The sequence below is a fragment of the Narcine bancroftii genome, chromosome 3 (assembly GCF_036971445.1).
Source record: "Narcine bancroftii isolate sNarBan1 chromosome 3, sNarBan1.hap1, whole genome shotgun sequence".
NCBI lineage: Eukaryota > Metazoa > Chordata > Chondrichthyes > Torpediniformes > Narcinidae > Narcine > Narcine bancroftii.
In genome coordinates this window covers 166,533,816-166,551,999 of record NC_091471.1, presented here as the reverse complement: position 1 = coordinate 166,551,999, position 18,184 = coordinate 166,533,816, and the positions used below count along the sequence as shown (strand labels likewise).

At 38.9% G+C, this 18,184-nt stretch overlaps 1 protein-coding gene across 4 annotated transcripts in view; it reads right to left on the bottom strand.

Moving 5' to 3' along the window:
- LOC138757803 (probable E3 ubiquitin-protein ligase HERC3) overlaps positions 1-18,184 on the bottom strand; it is a 94,427-nt gene that overhangs the window by 50,167 nt on the left and 26,076 nt on the right. For all 4 annotated transcript variants that reach the window (XM_069925728.1, XM_069925730.1, XM_069925729.1 and 1 more), the window contains 3 exons: positions 16,285-16,376; positions 3,237-3,296; positions 196-286 (listed from right to left, as the gene is read on the bottom strand). In XM_069925728.1, coding sequence (XP_069781829.1) covers positions 196-286; positions 3,237-3,296; positions 16,285-16,376 — 243 coding nt within the window. The remainder of the gene's footprint in view (positions 1-195; positions 287-3,236; positions 3,297-16,284; positions 16,377-18,184) is intronic.

Below are 18,184 nucleotides of genomic sequence, written 5' to 3'. Positions count from 1 at the left end.
GCCTTTGTTTAAAGGTTCTACATGTTCAGGGTATTTATTATAGGTACGAATTGGAAAACTCTTATGGAATCGCATTTCCAAATGGACACAAATTTGTCACAAATATGCCAAACATAGGTAAACAGTCAGGAATGTAAAAGTGTTTAATGTGTGAGATCATGAAGGTTACCCATAAATTTTAGTTGCTGACATTACCTTGTCTGTGGTCAACTTCTCAACGTTCTTAAATAGTGAGGACATATCCAGACCAGACAGCATTCTGCTTGTTTTGAAATGATTATCCTTTCTGTTTTAATATATCAAGGAAGATGCTTAGTGCATTGAATTTTTAAAAATAAACATATAACTATATAACAATTACAGCACAGAAACAGGCCATCTTGGCCCTTCTAATCCGCACCGAATCAAGTACACTCCTCTAGTCCCACCTACCTACACCTTGCCCATAACCCTCCATTCCCCTCCCATACATATGCCTATCCAATTTTTCCTTAAATGACAAAAAAGTTCCTGCCACCCACTACTTCTTCCGGAAGCTCATTCCATACACTCTCTGAGTGAAGAAGTCCCCCCTCATGTTACTTCTAAACTTTTGCCCCTTAACTCATGGCCTCTTGTTTCAATCTCTCCTACGCTCAAGGGAAAAAGCCTATCCATATCAACTCTATCTATCCCCCTCATAATCTTAAATATCTCTATCAAATTCCCTGCTCAACCTTCTATGCTTGAAGGATTAAAGACCTAATCTGCTCAATCTTTCTTTGTAATCTAGATTCTGAAACCCAGGTAGCATTTTCGTAAACCTCTGCACTCTCTCTACCTTATTGATATCCTTCCTATAATTCGGTGACCAGAACTGCACACAGTATTCTAAATCTGGCCTTACCAATGCCTTGAACAGTCTCAACATCACCTCCCAACTCCTGTATTCGATGCTTTGATTTATAAAGACCAGCATACCAAATATTCTTCACCACCCTATCTACATGAGATTCTACCTTCAGGGAATGATGAACCATTATTCCTAGATCTTTCTGCTCCACTGCATTCCTCAATGTCCTCCCATTTACTATGAATGTTCTGTTTTGATCATTCTTTCACACTCCTCAGCATTAAACTTCATCTGCCATCTTACAGACCTCTCTTTCAAACATTCCAAATCCTTTTGCAATCTTTGAAAACCTTCATTATCCACCATTCCACCTATTTTAGATCATCCGCAAATTTACTAATTAAATTTACCACCCCATCATCCAGATCATTAATGTAAATGATAAACAGCAAGGGACCTAATACAGAACACTGAGGCACACCACTTGTCACCGGCCTCCAACCTGATAAACAGTTATCCAGTACGACTCTCTGGCATCTCCCTTCCAGCCACTGTTGAATCCATTTGACTATCTCAAAGTTAATACCTATCGCATGAACCTTCCTAACCTTCCATGCGGAACCTTATTAAAGGCCTTACTGAAGTCCATATTGACAACATCCACTGCTTTCCCCCCATCAACATTCCTTGTCACCTCTTCAAAAAATTCAACAAGATTGGTCAAACATGACCTTCCTTGCACAAACCCGTGTTGAGTGTTCCTGATCAGACCCTGTCTCTCCAGATACTTATATATTATCTCTAAGAATGCTTTCGATTACTTTCCTACCAGACGTCAAACTTACAGGCCGATAATTGCTAGGCTTGCTCCTCGAACCCTTTTTAAACAAAGGAACCACATTAGCAATACGCCAATTCTCCAGCACTACGCCCCTCTCTAATGACATTTGAAAAATCACTGTCGAGCCGCTGCTATTTCCTCAATAATTTCTCTCAAGGTCCTGGGGAAAATCCCATTGGACCTGGAAACTTATCCACTTTTATATGCTTCAAAAACTCCAGAACTTTCTTAATCACTACATTTTCCATAATTACCCTCTTTGCTTCCTTTCCCAGCACAATTTAATATCCTTCTCCTTCTCTTTAGTGAACTCATAGAAGCATGCCAGCTCTTTACATGCACAGAATGAGGATATAGCACTCCATCTGACCTTCTCAGACATACACTGTCAATGGACAACAGATGAGGCCATGAGAAAGCTCCATTATCACAGCTGATACTTCAAACAAGCAGAGTTTGGAGCTGGAGGTACAACTCAAGGATATGCAGAACTTACTCTGAGAAAAACCTGGGCTATGGACATCCATACATGACTTAACCATGTGTATGCAGTGGGGAAAGAGTAGGAACATAGGCTGAAAATATGTAATTTGTGGAATGGATGGTCACAATAAAGAACAAGATCTGAAAATTCACTTCAACACAAAATGCAAAGAATAGAAAGTGGTTTCATCTTGATCATCGAGTCCACGCTGCTGAAGATCCAGCTGCGCTGGATGGGTCACGTCTCCAGAATGGAGGACCATCGCCTTCCCAAGATCGTGTTATATGGCGAGCTCTCCACTGGCCACCGTGACAGAGGTGCACCAAAGAAAAGGTACAAGGACTGCCTAAAGAAATCTCTTGGTGCCTGCCACATTGACCACCGCCAGTGGGCTGAAAACGCCTCAAACCGTGCATCTTGGCGCCTCACAGTTTGGCGGGCAGCAACCTCCTTTGAAGAAGACCGCAGAGCCCACCTCACTGACAAAAGGCAAAGGAGGAAAAACCCAACACCCAACCCCAACCAACCAATTTTCCCCTGCAACCGCTGCAATCGTGTCTGCCTGTCCCGCATCGGACTTGTCAGCCACAAACGAGCCTGCAGCTGACGTGGACTTTTTACCCCCTCCATAAATCTTCGTCCGCGAAGCCAAGCCAAAGAAGAAAAGAAGAGTTAAGAAGATTTAGATTTGGTTGGTCCAGAGATTGAAACCGTCTTGATGAGATTGCAACATGATTTTTATTCTAAACTAAACTCAATCTGCAGGAAGAATTCATCGGGTCAACAGCATGAGTGGGAGAGAAATGTTGGTCGATGATAAAGGGTTTCAGCTCAAAACGTACCATTGATGCTGCTGGACCTGCTGAGTTCTTCCAGCAGAATGTGTTTATCTTCAGGTTCCAGCATCCCGTATGTCTCAATTTTTGTATTCCCTTCTACTTATGTGTGCATAGGCTTGCTAGATAGCACACAAACCTTTTCCTTCATTGTCATGTGTGCTGCGGTAATGAAAAGTTGATCTTGAAACTCTAATTAGGATATTTTAATGGTACTTGCTAGACAACAACTTTTTGGTTTACCTCAAATCCAGGAAGCTTGCATTAAGAATTTGAGAAGACGAGAATGCCTGGAGGATTACCCTGAGAATGAAATACAAATTTAATACAAGTTGTTAAATTATTCTTTAGAAATACAGTTACTTCAACCAGACAGCTCAGATTTTCAGAAACTGTGCACGCATGTTGACAAAACCACAGGGAAGAGCAAACTGTTCCCATGCATTTGAAACCTGTCCGAGGATCAGATAAATGTCTCCTTTTTTTAAGGCAAAGTCCAAGATTAACTTTGACGTGCTTCTACTCCAGTTCAGAGGCTCATGTGGGAATTACAGATGCTGTAGTGAACGTGTGGACACTTAGATTATGCACCCCTTTCTCTACAAGCATATGGTTCCTGTAAACTCTCAATGCATGGATGCTAAATTCACAACTTTTTCCCCCCACAAGATACAAGTGCAGAAATAGGCCAGGCAGCCTGTTGAATCTGCTCTGCCATTTAATCAAGAGCTGATCCTTATCACTCAGCCCCACTCCCAGCCTTCTCCCCATAATCCTAGATGTCCTGATTAATCAAATACCTGTTAATTTCTGTCTTAAATACACTGAACGATCTCGTTTCCACTGCTGCCTGTGGTAACAAGTGCCACAGGCACACAACCCTCTGGCTAAAGAAATTTCTCTGCATTTCTGTTTTAATTGATGCCCTTTTATCCTAAAATTGTGGCCTCTTTTCCTAGACTCCCCTACCATGGGAAACAACTTTGTCACATCTACTCTATCCAGGCCTTTCAGCATTTGAAATGTCACTATGAGGTCCCCCCTCATCCTTCTCTACTCCAACGAGTGCAATCCAAGAGCAGACAAATATTCCTCATTTGTAAACCCTTTCATTTCTGGTATAATTTCTAGTAAATTTTCTCTGAACCCTCTCCAATGCTAGAGCATTGTGTGCAGAATACTCTAAGTGAGATCTCACCAATGCCCTTTAAAGACTCATCTTTACATCCCTGCTCTTGTATGCCATTCCTCTGGAAATGAGCACCAACATTTCATTCGCTTTCTTCTCTGCCAACTCAACCTGAAGGTCAATCTTTAGAGTATCCCGCAGGAGGACTTCCAAGTCCCTTTGCACCTCCAAATTTTGAATTTTTTTTCCCCATCTAAATAATAGTTTGTCCAGCTTTTTCTTGAACCAAAGTGTATGACTGTACACTTCCCAACATTGTATTTAATCTGCCATCTCTTTGATCAGTCTCTCTGCAGCCTTTCTGTATCCTCAGCACCACCAGCTCAACCACCTTTTGGTGTCATCTGCAAATTTAGCCACTAAAGATGTCTATTCCATTATCTAAATCATTTATATGCAACGTAAAAAGATGCGACCCCAACACTGACCCCTGTGGAACACCACTAGTAAAAGGCAACAAGCCAAATAGGATCCCCTTATTCCCACTCTCTGTTTCCTGCCTATTAATCAATGCTCTACCCATGCTAGTATCCTTCCTGTAATTTCATGAACTCTCATCTTGTAAAGCAGCCTCATATGTGGCATCTTGTCAAAGGCCTTTTGAAAGTCTAAGTACAAAACATCCACTGCTTCTCCCCAGTCTATCCTATGTGTTATTTCCTCAAAAAAATTGCAACAAGTTTGTCAGGCATAATTTTACTTTAAGGAAACTGTGCTGACTTGGAAATATCTTGTGATGCTCCTTTAGGTTCTCTGTAATCTCGTCTTTGACAATTAATTCCAACATATTCCCAACCACCAATTTCAGACTAATACATCTATAATTTTCTGATCTGGGAGACTTATCTACCCTTAGATCATTTAGTTTCCTAATTACCTACTCTCTCGTGATCTTGACTTCACTTCCCAGAGACCCTTGAGAGTCCAGTATGCTACTAATGTCTTCTACAGTGAAGAATGATCGAAAATATTCATTCAGTTCCTTGTCTCCCATTACAATCTCTCTAGTGTAGAGACACTATGTCTACTCTTGCCTCTCTTTTGATCTTTATAAACTTAAAAAGGTTTTTAAGAGTCTTCTTTGGTATTACTTGCTAACCTCCTTTCATCATTTATCTTTTCCTTTCTAATCACCTTCTTAGTGGCCTTTTCCAAGTTTTTTTTAGAATTTTTTTTCAAAAAATATACATAGTAACATTTTAAATAAACAATATATTAAACTTTTTCTCAGAACACAACAAACAATAACAAAGCAGTCCTTCCCTTCCGCCCCCGCCCACCCCTTTCTTTCCATACATACAGATTTGTTCACTGTCAGAACTTACATATATTTTAAGTACATAGAATACAGTTGGGAAACTACATTTTTGTATATATAATAGTTACTTTTATACCTTTATTGTTCCTTTTTACTACTGTATCTGGACCCCTATGTGGTCTGCCAGACCTTTATAAAGGTGTCATATTTATTCTTTCAGTGTATGTGATTTTTTTTTCCATCGGTAAACAGCTGTTCATTTCTGCAGTTCATCGTGCTACAGGTAGAGGGGAGTTGGACTTATAAGTAATTGTGATACTTTTTTTGGTACCACCAGTGCTATTTTTATAAACGAGATTTTATATTTGGTCAATTTGCCACTTATTTCCATGAAATTACCTGATAGATATAGTTCCAGATTGCCAGTGAAGGCCACTCCTGTTAACCAAGTTAATTTTTCTGTGATTTTTTGCCAAAATGATCTCATTTTCATGCATGACCACGTGGCATGTAGAAAAGTTCCTGTCTCAGACCCACATCTGAAACATATTTCTGACATTTTGGTTTTTGATCTGTGTAACTTTTGTGGGGTAAGATATAATTGATGTAAAAAATTATACTGAACCAGTCCATATCTTGCATTTATAATTGATGTCATGCTGCCCTTGCACCAATCTGACCAGCTTCTTTCTGAAATCACCACACCCAAGTCCAACTCCAATCTTTCCCTTGACCTCTGCAGCCCTGGTTTTGCATTTTCACTCTGGAGAGCAGAGTACATTTTTGTTATAAATTTGGGCGTATTCCCCATCCAAACAATTCATTCAGTTTCACAAATTTCATGATGATCTAAGAATGATCTAAGCTGGAATAAACAGAAGGTTCCATTGGTCACTCCGTATTTGTGTTTTAATTGTTCAAAGGACATAAGAGTTCCTTCCATGTAATAGTCCTGAATATATCTTATACCTTTGTCATACCACGAATTTAATATCCTATTGCACACATTCATAGGCAATAACACATTTTTACACAAAGTTGCTTTTATTGATATCTCTACATTCATTAATTTCTTGCCATGTTCTAATTATATGTATTAGAATAGGGTTATCCATCTTTTTCTTTGGTGATTTGAAACTCCATTTAAAGATAAAGTCCTTTGCTTCCCTCTCCTCCATTGAATACACTCCCATTTGAACCCAAGACGGGGAGTTGCCTTCAGTGAGGTAGGCTGTGAGAAATCTAGCTTGTGCAGCTAGGTAATATTTTTTGAAATCTGGAAGTCCTCCCAGCCAGTAGTCCCATGACAATTTTTCCAATGCAATTCTCCAAGGTTTTTTTGAATATTTTTTTCATATTATTATTTCATAGGAACTGCCTAATATGGTTGTTTAGTAGCTTACAAAAGTTTTTAGCTAACGGAATAGGCAGCTGTTGAAAAAGGTATTGCAGTCTGAAGTTAACCCTTCCCACTAAAGTAATCGGTAAGTCTCTCCAATTCTGTGGGTCTCCTTCAATTTTCCCAAGAAGAGAAACAGAATTTAGTTTGGACAAGATATTTTATTCTATCCGTCTTCCATTTAAATTTACTTCCTTTTTGGTATCTTTCATATTGAAAATTTGTTAATGGCACTTTTATCCATATCTATTTTGTAGCCTGATATTCTTCCATATTTTTCTAGTGTTACTTGTAATTTTAGCCAATTCTGATAGGTACAATAGCACATCATCAGTGAATAGACTGATTTTGTATTCTTCTTGCCTGAATTTGAAGCCCTTTATATCCAGATCCCTTCTTATTATCTTAGCCAGTGGTTCAATCGCTAAAATAGAAAGTGCTGGGGACAGGGGGCATCTCTGTCTACTCGATCTACTCAAGGGAAACACCGCCAACATCTGACTATTTGTTATTATTTTAGCTTGTGATTAATGGTATAAAAAGTTTTTATCCAATTTATAAATGTTCTGCCTATACCAAATTTTTTCAGTGTTTTAAATAAAAAAGGCCATTCCAAATGGTTGAATGCTTTTTCTCCGTCTCGAGAGACAGTAATATTTGGATTTCATTCAGATTTAGCCATGTATATTTATTAATCTTCCTAGACTACTTGAGGAATGCCTTCTTTTAACAAATCCTGTTTGGTCTGTAATATAGATCAGTTTTGGCAAGTATTGTCCTAATCTATTAGCCAATGCTTTCGCTAGCATCTTATAATCAGAATTTAACAGGGATATTGGTCTCTATGATGAAGTTTTACGTGGGTCCCTATTCTTTTTTGGTAACACTGTAATAATCATGGTTAAAAATGACTCTGGGAGGGTTTGTCTTTTCACAGCTTGGTCCAGGATATCAATTAAAATGGGCATTAATAATTCTTTGAATTGTCTATAAAACTCAGATGGAAATCCATCCTCTCCCAGTGATTTATTAGCCTGTAGGGTGCCCAGACCCTTTTCAATTTCTTCCCTTTTGAATGGAGTATATAATTCTAACCTTTCTCTCTCTTCCAGCCTTGGAAGTTCATCATTCAGCAAAAAATTCTTCCATTTTGTTCTCATCTAGTAATTCTGATTTGAATAGTTTTGTGTAATATTGTCTAAAAGTGTCATTAATTTCTTTTTGCTTATAGAATATTTGTTTGTGTTTTTTACAGCATTTATCATTCTTGATGACTCCTCTGTTTTAACATGCAAGGCTAAAACTTTGTGTACCTATTCGCCCAACTCATAGTATGGTTGAGTTTTTAATATAGTTTTTTCTGTCCTATATGTTTGTATTGCATTATATCTTACCATTTTATTCTCCAGTAATCTGTATTCTTCTTGTAGTCCTGTTGTTTTTTTTTCTAATTCGTTAATGCCGACATGGCCTGTTTCCGTGCTGTAAACGGTTATATGGTTATATTGATTCTTTTTACATTGATGACTTGGAGGAGGGGACAAAATGTAGTGTAGCCAAGTTTGCGGATGACACCAAATTGAGTGTAAGAGCAAATTGTAATGAGGATGTGGAGAGTCTGCAGAGGGATATAGTTAAGCTGGATGAGTGGGCAAAGGTCTGGCAGATGGAGTACAATGTTAGTAAGTGTGAGGTTATCCACTTTGGCAAGAAAAAGAAAAGAGCTGAATATTATTTAAAGGGTGAAAAACTACAGCATGCTGTTGTGCAGAGGGACTTGGGAGTGCTTGTGCATGAATCACAAAAAGTTAGGTTGCAGGTGCAGCAGGTTATTAAGAAGGCAAATGGAATGTTGGCCTTCATCGCTAGAGGAATTGAATTCAGGAGTAGGGAGGTAATGTGACAACTGTATAAGGTACTGGTGAGACCGCACCTGGAGTACTGTGTCCAGTTCTGGTCTCCATATTTGAGGAAGGATATACTGGCTTTGGAGACGGTCCAGAGGAGGTTTACTAGGTTGATCCTGGGATGAAAGGGTTGACTTAATATGAAAGATTAAATTGTCTAGGATTGTATTCGCTCGAGTTCAGAAGAATGAGAGGAAACATATAGGATTATGGAGGGTATGGATAGGATAGATGGAGGAAGGTTTTTTGAGCTGGCCGGGGAAAGTAAAACGAGAGGACACAGTCTCAAGATTCGGGGGAGTAGATTTAGGACAGAGATGAGGAAAAATAGTTTTTCCCAGAGAGTAGTGAATGTTTGAAATTCTCTAACCAGATAAGTGGTTGAGGCTGCCTCATTAAACATATTTAAAATTCGGTTAGATAAATTTTTACATGATAGAGGAATTAGGTCATAAATTAGATCAGCCATGATCGTATTGAATGGTGGAGCAGGCTCGATGGGCCATTTTTGGCCTACTCCTGTTCCTACTTCCTATGTTCCTATATCCTTATCCAAACTGTTCACTTCTGCCATATGTTCCCTCTTAAGATTCTTCATATAGGATATAATTTGACTCTTTAAATATACCTTTAAGCATGTTTCATATCAGAAAACTATTATTAGTAGACTGCAAATTTGTTTCACAAAATATTTCTATCTGTCTCTTTATATATTCGCAGGTTTGTTCTTTTAAGCAATGTAGTATTGAGACACCATCTGTCTACATTCTCTTACTTTTCCATTGTTGCTATAGTTAATATTAATGGAGAGTGGTCTGATAGAAGCCTCACTAGATATTCTGTTTTTTTCACTTTACTTTTTAACTGGACAGACATTAAAAATAAGATCCTTGTATATGTGTTGTGCACCTTTGAATAAAAGGAATAATCTCTCTCTGTTGGATTTAATTGCCTCCATACATAGATAAGATTTAGAAATTGTGGTTTTTGCTGGTTTCACCCTCATTATTGTTCTTGCTGATTTATTTGGTATTGGGTCCAAGCAGAAATTAGTCTCCTCCAACTAATAAATTTTGTCTTCCCTCTCCTGTTTTTAAGATGTCCTTTCTAAAGACTTCAATGTCATAATTAAGGGCATAAATATTCATAACTGTCAATGCTTCTCCATAAATTTTACAGTGCCATTACAATCCTTCCAGCTTGATCAATTGAGATATCTTCTATTAAAACTGGTGTATTTTTATTAATTAAAATAGCCACCCCTCTTGCCTTTGAACCAAAGGAAATCTATATTACTTGTCCCTCCCATCCTCTTTCTAATTTATCATGTTCCAAGTTGGTAAGATGTGTTTCCTGCAAAAAGATTACATCCACTTTTATTTTCTTTAAGTATGCCAAGACCCACTTCCTCTTCTCCGTTCCATGTATCCCGTTAATATTAAGACTAATAAACTTTAGTGTTTTATCTATACCATATTTCACACAAATATTGTATAACAATTATATCTTTTCAATTTTCTAAGTACTGTCATAACATTTCCTTATTAAAAGACATTTTCAACACACACATTTTCCCTTTAAGAAACACCCACACATCCCAAGCTCTGACGGTGACATTGGCAATAGTACCCAGAAGCCTGCAGAAAAAGTCCACGGGTTCTTCTTCTGAAGAAGGATCCTTCCCTTTGGCACCATCTTTTAAAATCACTCCTCTCTTGGCGTCATCTCCCCACCCCCCACAAGTCAGAGTTCCCACCTTGCTGCTTTCTTTACCACCTTTCTGTCTTTTCAGAGCTCTTCATATAAACCCATGGTTTTTTTTCTTTTAACAGTGAAAACAAGACAGCTCAGTATTGTTACTATAAATAAAAAGATACGTCTTTCAGTTAGTCTCATTTTGAAATGGTCTTTTCAGACCTTTCAACTGGTGACTTTAATCTTTTCATGACTTTCTTAAAAATTCTTCCTCTCCTTCTTTATTCTTGAAAATTCATCTATTACCTTCTGAGATGTCCATCCTCAGTGTTGCTGGATAAATCAGTGAATATTTAAAGTTTTTAGATCACAGTTGTCTATTTCCCTCATCAAATTCCTTTCTTTGTTTGACCAAGGCAGGGCTGAAGTCCGCAAAAAAACATTACTTTTGCATTGTCCACCACTAATAGGCCAATATTATATATTTGAATATTCGTATGCTGCTCCCAGGATTGCTTCTCTTTCCCAGTAACTTAGAAGTCTTACCAGGACTGGTCGTGGTCGCTGTTCGCCGGTTTTTTGGGGTCTGAGAGTCCAATAAGACCTTTCAATTTGTAGAATTGCATTTAACTTATTTTATCCCAGCATTTGTGGGATCTATGATTCAAAGAAACTCACTGTGTCTTTTCCCTCAATGCCTTTTCTCAGTCCAATGATTCTTACACTGTTTGCATCTGCTAAAATTTTCCATATGGTCGATCTTATCCATCAGTCTTTTCTGTGTCCCATATTTTTGCTTTTTCTTCCAGTGCCTTCAGTCTGTCTTATGAATTGTCCAGCTCAGCTTCTGAATGAGTCATTCATTTAAGTCTTCTACAACTTTTTAAATATCCATTACCTTCTAAAATATCTCTCATTGCTGATTCCATGCTCGTAAAACAGCTGCATAAAGTTTCCATCATGTTCAGGATGGAGGCTATATCTTGGGCTGACTCCCCAGCTCTCCTGGCTTCAGCTGGTCTCAAGGCCCCTGCTGAGTTACACCTAATCAGGCTTCCACTCGATTTTCCTGGCTGAGTTGTTACTTCTTCCATTTTTGTTTTTGATTGTCTAGGTCATTTAGTAACAGTTTTATCTATTTTTGATGATAAAATTCTGGTTTTTGAGCTTTTAAACTGTCCTTTAATATTTTTTTTGTGGAAAGCCCTTTCAAAACATTTCTGCTCAGCTTATTAGCATAGCCATCCCCCCTTCCTTCTCCAAGTTAAAAAAAAAACCTCCCAGTCCTCTCTCTCTTTCTATTAATTTTTGCTTCCTTGTTTGCTCTCTCTTTTGCTTTTACTTTGGCTTTACCTTCCCTCATCAGCCATAATTCTATCATTTTTCCATTCACAATTTTCTTTCCTTTTGGTTTGTATCTGTCCTGCACATTCCTCATTTCTTGCATAAACTCCACCCATTACTGATCTGCTGTCTTCCCCATTAGTGTGTTTTTCATCAAGCAACTGTAATTTCCTTTACTCCACTGAAATATCGATACATTGAACTCTGCCTCACCTTTACAAATTTCAAAGTGAACTCAATCATATAGTGACCACTGCCTCCTAAGGAATCCTTTACCTTAAGCTCTCTAATCACTTCTGGCTCATTTGATAGCATCCAGTCCAGAACAGTCGATCCTCTGGTGGGCTCATCAACAAGCTGCTCCAAAAACCCATCCCATAGCCATTCCACAAACTCTCCTTCCTGCAATCCTGTATCAACCTAACTTTCCAACCTACTTTCATGTTAAAATCCCCTATACTTAATGTAACACTGTTCTTCTGAAATACCTTTTCTATTTCCTGTTACATTTTGTAGTCCACATCCGGCTGCTGTTAGGACGCCTGTCATTAGGGTCCATTTACCTTTATCATTCCTTAACTCAACCCATAAGGATTCTACCTCTTCTGATCTTATGTCACTTCCTTCCAATGATTTGAATTGTTATTTACCAGCAGAGTTACACCACCCCATCTACCTACCTGCCTATCTTTCCAATACACTGTATATCCTTCGATAATCAGTTTCCAATGAGATCTATCCTTTAGCCACGACTCAGTAATGGCCACAACATCATACCCTCCAATCTGTAACTATAATGCAAGATCAAACACCTTGTTCCAAGCATTTATGTATAATACTTTTAGACCAGTTTATGAATGCACTGTCTCTGTCATCCCTCAGGTCACCTGCTTGTCATCCTTGCTGCACACCATCTTTGACTTACTTCTATTTTGCCCTTCATCAGCTCTGATATTCTGGTTCCCATCCCCCTGCAACATTTGTTTAAATCTTCCTTAACAGCCATATTCCTGCCAGGGTATTGGACCCCTTTGGATTCAGGTGTATTCCATCCTTTTTGTATAGGTCGTACCTTCCCCAGAAGAGATCCCAGTGATCCAAGAATCAAAAGCCCTGCCCTCTGCACCAGATTCTCAACCATATATTTATCTGCCTGATATCACTATTTTTGCCCTCATTAGCATGAGGCACAGGCAGGAATCAGGATTACCACCCGAGAGGTCCTGCTTCTCAGCTTCTTTCCCAATTCCTTATATTCTCCCTTCAGGACATCCATACTCATCTTTCCTATGTAAATTCTTAAAAGCATCCTGAATGCTCCTTCTTCACTTTTAGCTGTCATGGTCTGAGTTTCCCAAGAGTCAAGGAGGATGTTGTCATTTGATATGGAGGCTTTGAGCACAATCTTGAATATTTTTTGTCAGTCCACACTTTAACCTTCTCCCATGACAAATCTCATAACTCTGTTTTGGGAGTCTGATGTCAGCCCAATGTAACCAATTGAGATTAGGTATTGCCTCAGTGGTGGGTTTGATGAAGCATATTCAAAAATGGGCCTTACACTCAACATCCACATGACCAAGGTTCTTTACCAAACTGTCCCCTCTGCAACCACACTATGAAGTTCATGGTGAGGCCCTAATAAATGTGGAAGGATCTCTTAAGGAAGACAGACATCAAGAATGAAATTCACCACCACCTTCTATGCACCAGTACGGCCTTTGGTTGAGTGAGGAAAATAATGTCTGAAGATCAAGATCCCAGACCTGACTCAAACCTTAAGGTCTACAGGGTAGTAATGATCTCTGTCCTCTGATCTTCTTCTGCAGTCTGTACTACCTGTATCAGGCATCTCTAGCACTGGAAAAAAGATCCAGACATAGACCTTTCTGAGTGACAACCACTGTAGTTGGTAGGCCTCATCCTTTATGCCAGAAGAGTCTGGTTGCAGCCCCTCCCTTTGGACTTCAGCATCAAATGTTGGGTTGATGTTAATGGTACAGTAGTATTGGGGAGGGGTGGGGGGGGGGGTGTGCTGCAAGGTAGAAGATGCATCATTCAGATGAACTGCCACCAGAATATTTTGGGCCTAAGTAGATTAAAAGAGGAACATGAACTCTACATCTCAACCTCACCCGCTCCCAACTTCCCATGAGCAAACCTAATGTTGGGACTAACCATGAGCCAGTTGAAGCCTCCAATATCCCTGTTGAAATACTCATGTTAGCAGGAGTAAAATGTCAGGTTGCTAGTGATCAACATGAGGCAAACTAATAGTTACCAACTTACCATTTACACTATATCATGTTGTTTTAGTCACAAAGAAATATAAACATAGATTTTTCTCATGGTCATCAGTTGCTTTTTCATTGAGTTGCTAATTATTTCTTTTTTTTTAGTTTAAAATTGAACACAAGACATATGTCAATCTCATTACTGAAGCTTCAATTTAATGATTTGTTATTAAGTTACAAAACCAAAGGAACAGGAGATGGAGTAGGCTAAATATCTCTAGGCACCTACTCTAATCATGGCCTCAAAACCTTCCTATTGCTTCTTAAAATCGCCAAGGTCCAAATCTTTCACTCAGCTTTCACAACTGCCTGGCGTTCTGTATTACAAAGATTCACATGTTCTGAGAGAAGTAATTATTCATCTTGGAGATGAATGGGCATTTTAAAAATAATGCCCCATAATTTTAGATTGCCCGAACATTTACCTTCTCAAGTCGCTCTGAATCCTCTCCTCTGCACATTAATAAAGTCACTTTCCATTCTTTTAACAGAGCATTGGGCTAATCTGCTTGAAATGAAAATCTTTGGATACATCCAATGCAGCTACGTCCTTACTTAGATGATCAAAACTGTACAAAAAGTCCTCCTTTTCAACCTTGGCATCAGTGTTGACGTATTTTGGAAAAAAAATGTTAAAGCTATGCTTGAATCTAAGAGTAATATTTAGTAATTTACCTTTCCAATTATTGGCTCAGAGATTGATGAGAAGTTCCAAAGAAATTCATTTTAATTGGTAAAGATTTTGTATTATTGCCAAAAGCACCTTTGATACATAACAAGTTGATGCCTATGAATTTAAATAACAAAATTTTGGAAATTTGTCATTGAAAGGGAATCCGTAACATTGAGGACTGCTATGAAAATAGTCAGCTCATCTCTTTTGAACAATTGAAGGATAAATATGAATTGCCTAATGGAACCTTTCACTATTTTCTCCAGTTAAGATCCTTCCTGAGGGAAAAATGACCCCACAATGACCCCCCTGAAGGGAACAAGGTGGAAAGGTTACTTCAACTGGGAGGCACTCCCAAATTTGTATCCAGATTATTCTTTGTACTTCAAAATGGGAGCTCAAAACTGGGGCAGCAAATATCAAGGGAGAGGTTGGAGTCAAACTTGGGAATAGCGATCGATGAAGAGTGTTGGTCAGATTTATGCAGGTAGAAACATGACATAGGTGACTGATGCTAGACTTAGATTGGTACAATACAATTTCTTACACCAACTGTACCTCACACCACAAAAATTACATAAGTGAAAACCAACGATATCAGAAATGTGCTTCAGGTGTGTGTTAGAAATTGGTACTTTTATACACTCCACATGTGCCTGCGTGAAGATGAGACCCTTTTAGCTTGAATTATCTAATATATTAATTAGGATCATGGGAGTAGACTTCCCGCTGGATCCAGAGTTGTATTCATTGGGAAACCTGGTGAACATGGCAGAAAATTAACAAAATTCTGTAGTGGCTCAAGTTCCAGTGAACCAGCTGCCAGACATCATGACGTGGTGACGTCATAGGGGCACGTGACACTTTTTTTTATATATAAATCAGTTTTGTTGGAACTTTGACTGCCACTCATTATTCTCTCCTCTTGAATTACCCACTGCGACATCAGTGGCTAAAATTCCAAATTAAATATGAAGATATTGCAAAAGAATGAAATGTGATCACCTGGAAGTTTGACTTCCCCCTGCTCATCACTTGATGGTCCACGGAGATGCACAACTGTGTGCCCATGGAGAAGATAACATACAACTTAAGAAATAAATTTGACACTTTTGTCAAAATATGACAACCTTATCTAGAGTACTTTAATGTCCAGCTATAATGGTAGCTCAAAGATCTAAAAATCTGACAAAATATAAGAAGTGCAGCAGAGAAGCACCTCAGTGGAAGTAGATTAGAAACGCTGGTGGTACGCTGATTTTTTCTTGAATTTTGCTCTTTTCTTTACTATTTTCTGCCTTTTCAGTTGTTTGATTTTCTTTCAATCATTGGGGAGGGAGGGGAATTACAAGTAAATTGATATTATATTTAAACCACAGAAACAAAGTGTGACTAAAAGAATGTGTAAATATGTTAAAAATTATTGTATTTTTAAACGTGAGGCTATGTTTGTTTTGAAAAGCAGAAAAATAAAATTTTCCAAAAAAAAATTCATTTCAAAATTATAAATATTAAGCTGGTGGAAAACTTACCTATATTTAATTTTCTTCTCCAGTAAATTTTCCACTGTCAGAATTCTATTCAAAGGAATGAGCAGACTTTGGTCCCTGGAGGATATCAAATTCTGGAATGAGAAAAATAATGAGAGAGCATTGAATACCCAGCTGTGCATGAAGAATAGTAAAATAAAACATCAAAATTTTGGCAGTAGGTAACCAGGCCCTCTCGATATCAATGGATTAATTGCATATATTGGGGTTGATCAGTTTGACCGCTGTGATGGTCAAAGCAGGGATGCAGCATTGACATATAGATTGTTGTAAAAGTCAAGTTGTTCACACTCTCAATAGCAGATGGGGGAGCTACTGAATAAGATGCACAGTGAACAAATAAATGGAGCACTGGAAATTCCAATAATACAAGGTAAATGGAGAAACTAAAACTACGGGTCTGTTTTCTGCCCCAAAGCATCCAAATCTGAGGCATATTTCAATTTCTATGTCTTACAGTCACAGCCCAAGTGCTAAAGGCTTCTTAGCAGAAATATGCCCAAATGCACATCCATGTTAAAAAGGAAAACTGAGAAGTATTTGACAACAAAGTGTGTGGGGGAGGGGGTGGGGAGGGTGCCCAGTGAAGCAGTTAGTGGGGCTACTGCCTCACAGCTCCCTCAAGCAAAGTTCAATCCTGAACTCCTGTGTGGATTTTGTGCATTTTCCTTGTGTTCATGTTGGTTTCCTCTAAGCAATTCAGTTTCCTCCTGTGGTGAATGTCTGCCAAGCTGCCTGTCTCCCCCACCTCCCTCCACCTCTGGTGAGCCTTGCTGTACTAACATTGGCTGTGCATTATCTCTACTGTTAAGGACACTCCCCTTGGATATAACTGTATATCCATCTATTGTCTTTCATTATTGTACCATGAGTTTCTGCTAATAAACGCCATGATTATTGTTTGACCACATCGTCTTCATCAACTGGCACTTCACCTCCCACATGCAAAGATGCACAGTTTTGGTCTGTTAGTTGGCCACTATAAAATTCCTTGAATGTATGGGTGGATAACAGAATCGGTGTGGTGGGGGGGGGGGGTGGATGGGAGGGGGGGCAGGCAGTTAGTGGCTCAGAGGCATGTGGGGAGACTAAGAAAGGGATTAGTGTCAGTTTAGTGTAAATGGGTGTTTGATTGTTGGTATGGGCACAGTGAACAAGAGGGCTGTTTCCTTGTTCTACAACACTGCAGTTCTCTATGGTTTTGTGAAAAAATTTGAGAATGAGGAATGGGCAAGAGCAATGGGATCAACCCAGGCTGACTTTCCAAGCCAATACTGGGTAAAAAAAAAAAGCCAATGGTATTCATCCATGCTATTACATTCTCAACATCTACAGATGGTGTTCAGTTTCACTACCATCATAGAACCACAGGGACACTGCAGCACAGAAACAGGCCCCTTGGGTCTATCTAGTTGTTGCCAATGACCTGGACCACAGCCCTCTAGAATTATCTATGAAGTGAATTGCTGTTCTTTGTAACATAAAACAGAAACTCTGGAAAAATTCAGCCAGTCAAGCGACATTTATGGAAAGAGAAACCAGAAAGCATGTTAGGTAAGTGGCTTTTCCTCAGATTCAAGGGATGAATGGTGTGATTACAGTTTTCAAATCAGAGCCATGTAGAGGCACGAGGACAGGTCAAGTTGTGTTTATTTGTCATTCATGCCATAACCATTGCAGTGTATAGTGAAAAAGAGTTAACGAGAAAATGAGAAGGATTGAGAGGATCTGGAGCAAGGAAAACTTGCTGGAGGAACTCAACAGGGGCTTAAAAGGAAGGTAGGTGGGTGATAGTCAGGAGAGGGAAAGGGAACCAACAATCAGTGCAGAGCACACCTGTGGTCATTCCCCTCAACAACAAGTACACAATTTTGGATACTGT